The sequence below is a fragment of the Orycteropus afer genome, unplaced genomic scaffold (assembly GCF_000298275.1).
Source record: "Orycteropus afer afer isolate SDZICR_OR568_19922 unplaced genomic scaffold, OryAfe1.0 scaffold00405, whole genome shotgun sequence".
Taxonomy (NCBI): domain Eukaryota; kingdom Metazoa; phylum Chordata; class Mammalia; order Tubulidentata; family Orycteropodidae; genus Orycteropus; species Orycteropus afer.
Window position 1 is genome coordinate 265,152 of NW_006921992.1, and position 981 is coordinate 266,132.

A 981-nucleotide genomic window follows, 5' to 3' on the forward strand; every position below is an offset into this window, starting at 1 on the left:
GTGAAGCAGCAAAAGCGAGAGGTGGTGAAAAGGCAGGATGTCTTGTACGGTGAGAGTCCTGGGACACCACGCCAGCCTTCCGGTGACTTCTTTGCTTTCTTTTTATAATTCCACCTGGGCACTGGGTCCCACCTGACCTCCCCTGAGACTGTGTTGCTGTCTTCCATACTCCCCACCGAGGGGCATGGAAGAGGTGGCAGAAGTGGCTTTGTGATAGGCCCTGCCAGGTGAGGGTGGCCTGGGTGTGACCCACACTGAGCTGGGTGTCTCCACCCCCACGTGGTGACCCTGAGACACACTCGCCGGTCACTCTGCAGCCCTGCCCCAGCTGTCCCAGGGGTCCCCCGACACCCTAGGGCTGCGTGTGGTTCTGTTGCTAGAGATGCCGTTGAGTCAGCTCTGCCTCGGTGCCTCCGTGTGACAGGCCCCCAGGGCGCCCTGGACCGCCATCTTTATGGAAGCAGGTCTCCCGGCCTTCCTGCCACAGAGCTGCTGGTCGGGTTCACACCACCAGCCTTCTTAGCAGCCGAGCACTTAACTGTCGCACCACCACCAGGGCGCCTTGGCGGTGGTTCCGGGCAGTTTTTGGAGGCACGCTCCACCCTCTCTCAGCCATGGTTAACACTGTTTCCGTGGAGGGCTCCCCTCCTGTTGGAGAGCCTGGCCAGGAGCAGCCGCTTCCTTCTGAGATGGGGTGTTAGGTCACGGTCTCTGGTGGGGAGTTTCTGAATGAGAATGACCGTTGCAGGTGTGAGGTCCCCCACCTGTGCCAGGCGCCGCCCCAGCCTCTTAACCCCATAAGTCAGGTGATCGCCCATGAGTTGGAGGCCGAGTCCTGAGCTTACTGGCAGTGGGACCTGCCCGAGGGAGCGGTGCTGGTGCCTGAGGCTCTCCAGCCAATTGTCAATTCTGGGGCTTCGCTCCCTTCTGCCTCCACGAACCGCTCCCCCAAGGCTGGCTGCATGTCCCTGTGGAGGCACT

General features: G+C 61.5%; 1 protein-coding gene across 1 annotated transcript in view; it reads left to right on the forward strand.

Annotated features, from left to right (window-relative positions):
• The window catches only part of LOC103208001 (rho guanine nucleotide exchange factor 18), a 34,856-nt gene that overhangs the window by 2,193 nt on the left and 31,682 nt on the right, over positions 1 to 981 (forward strand). The window contains 1 exon segment of the mRNA XM_042782667.1: positions 10 to 49. Coding sequence (XP_042638601.1) covers positions 10 to 49 — 40 coding nt within the window.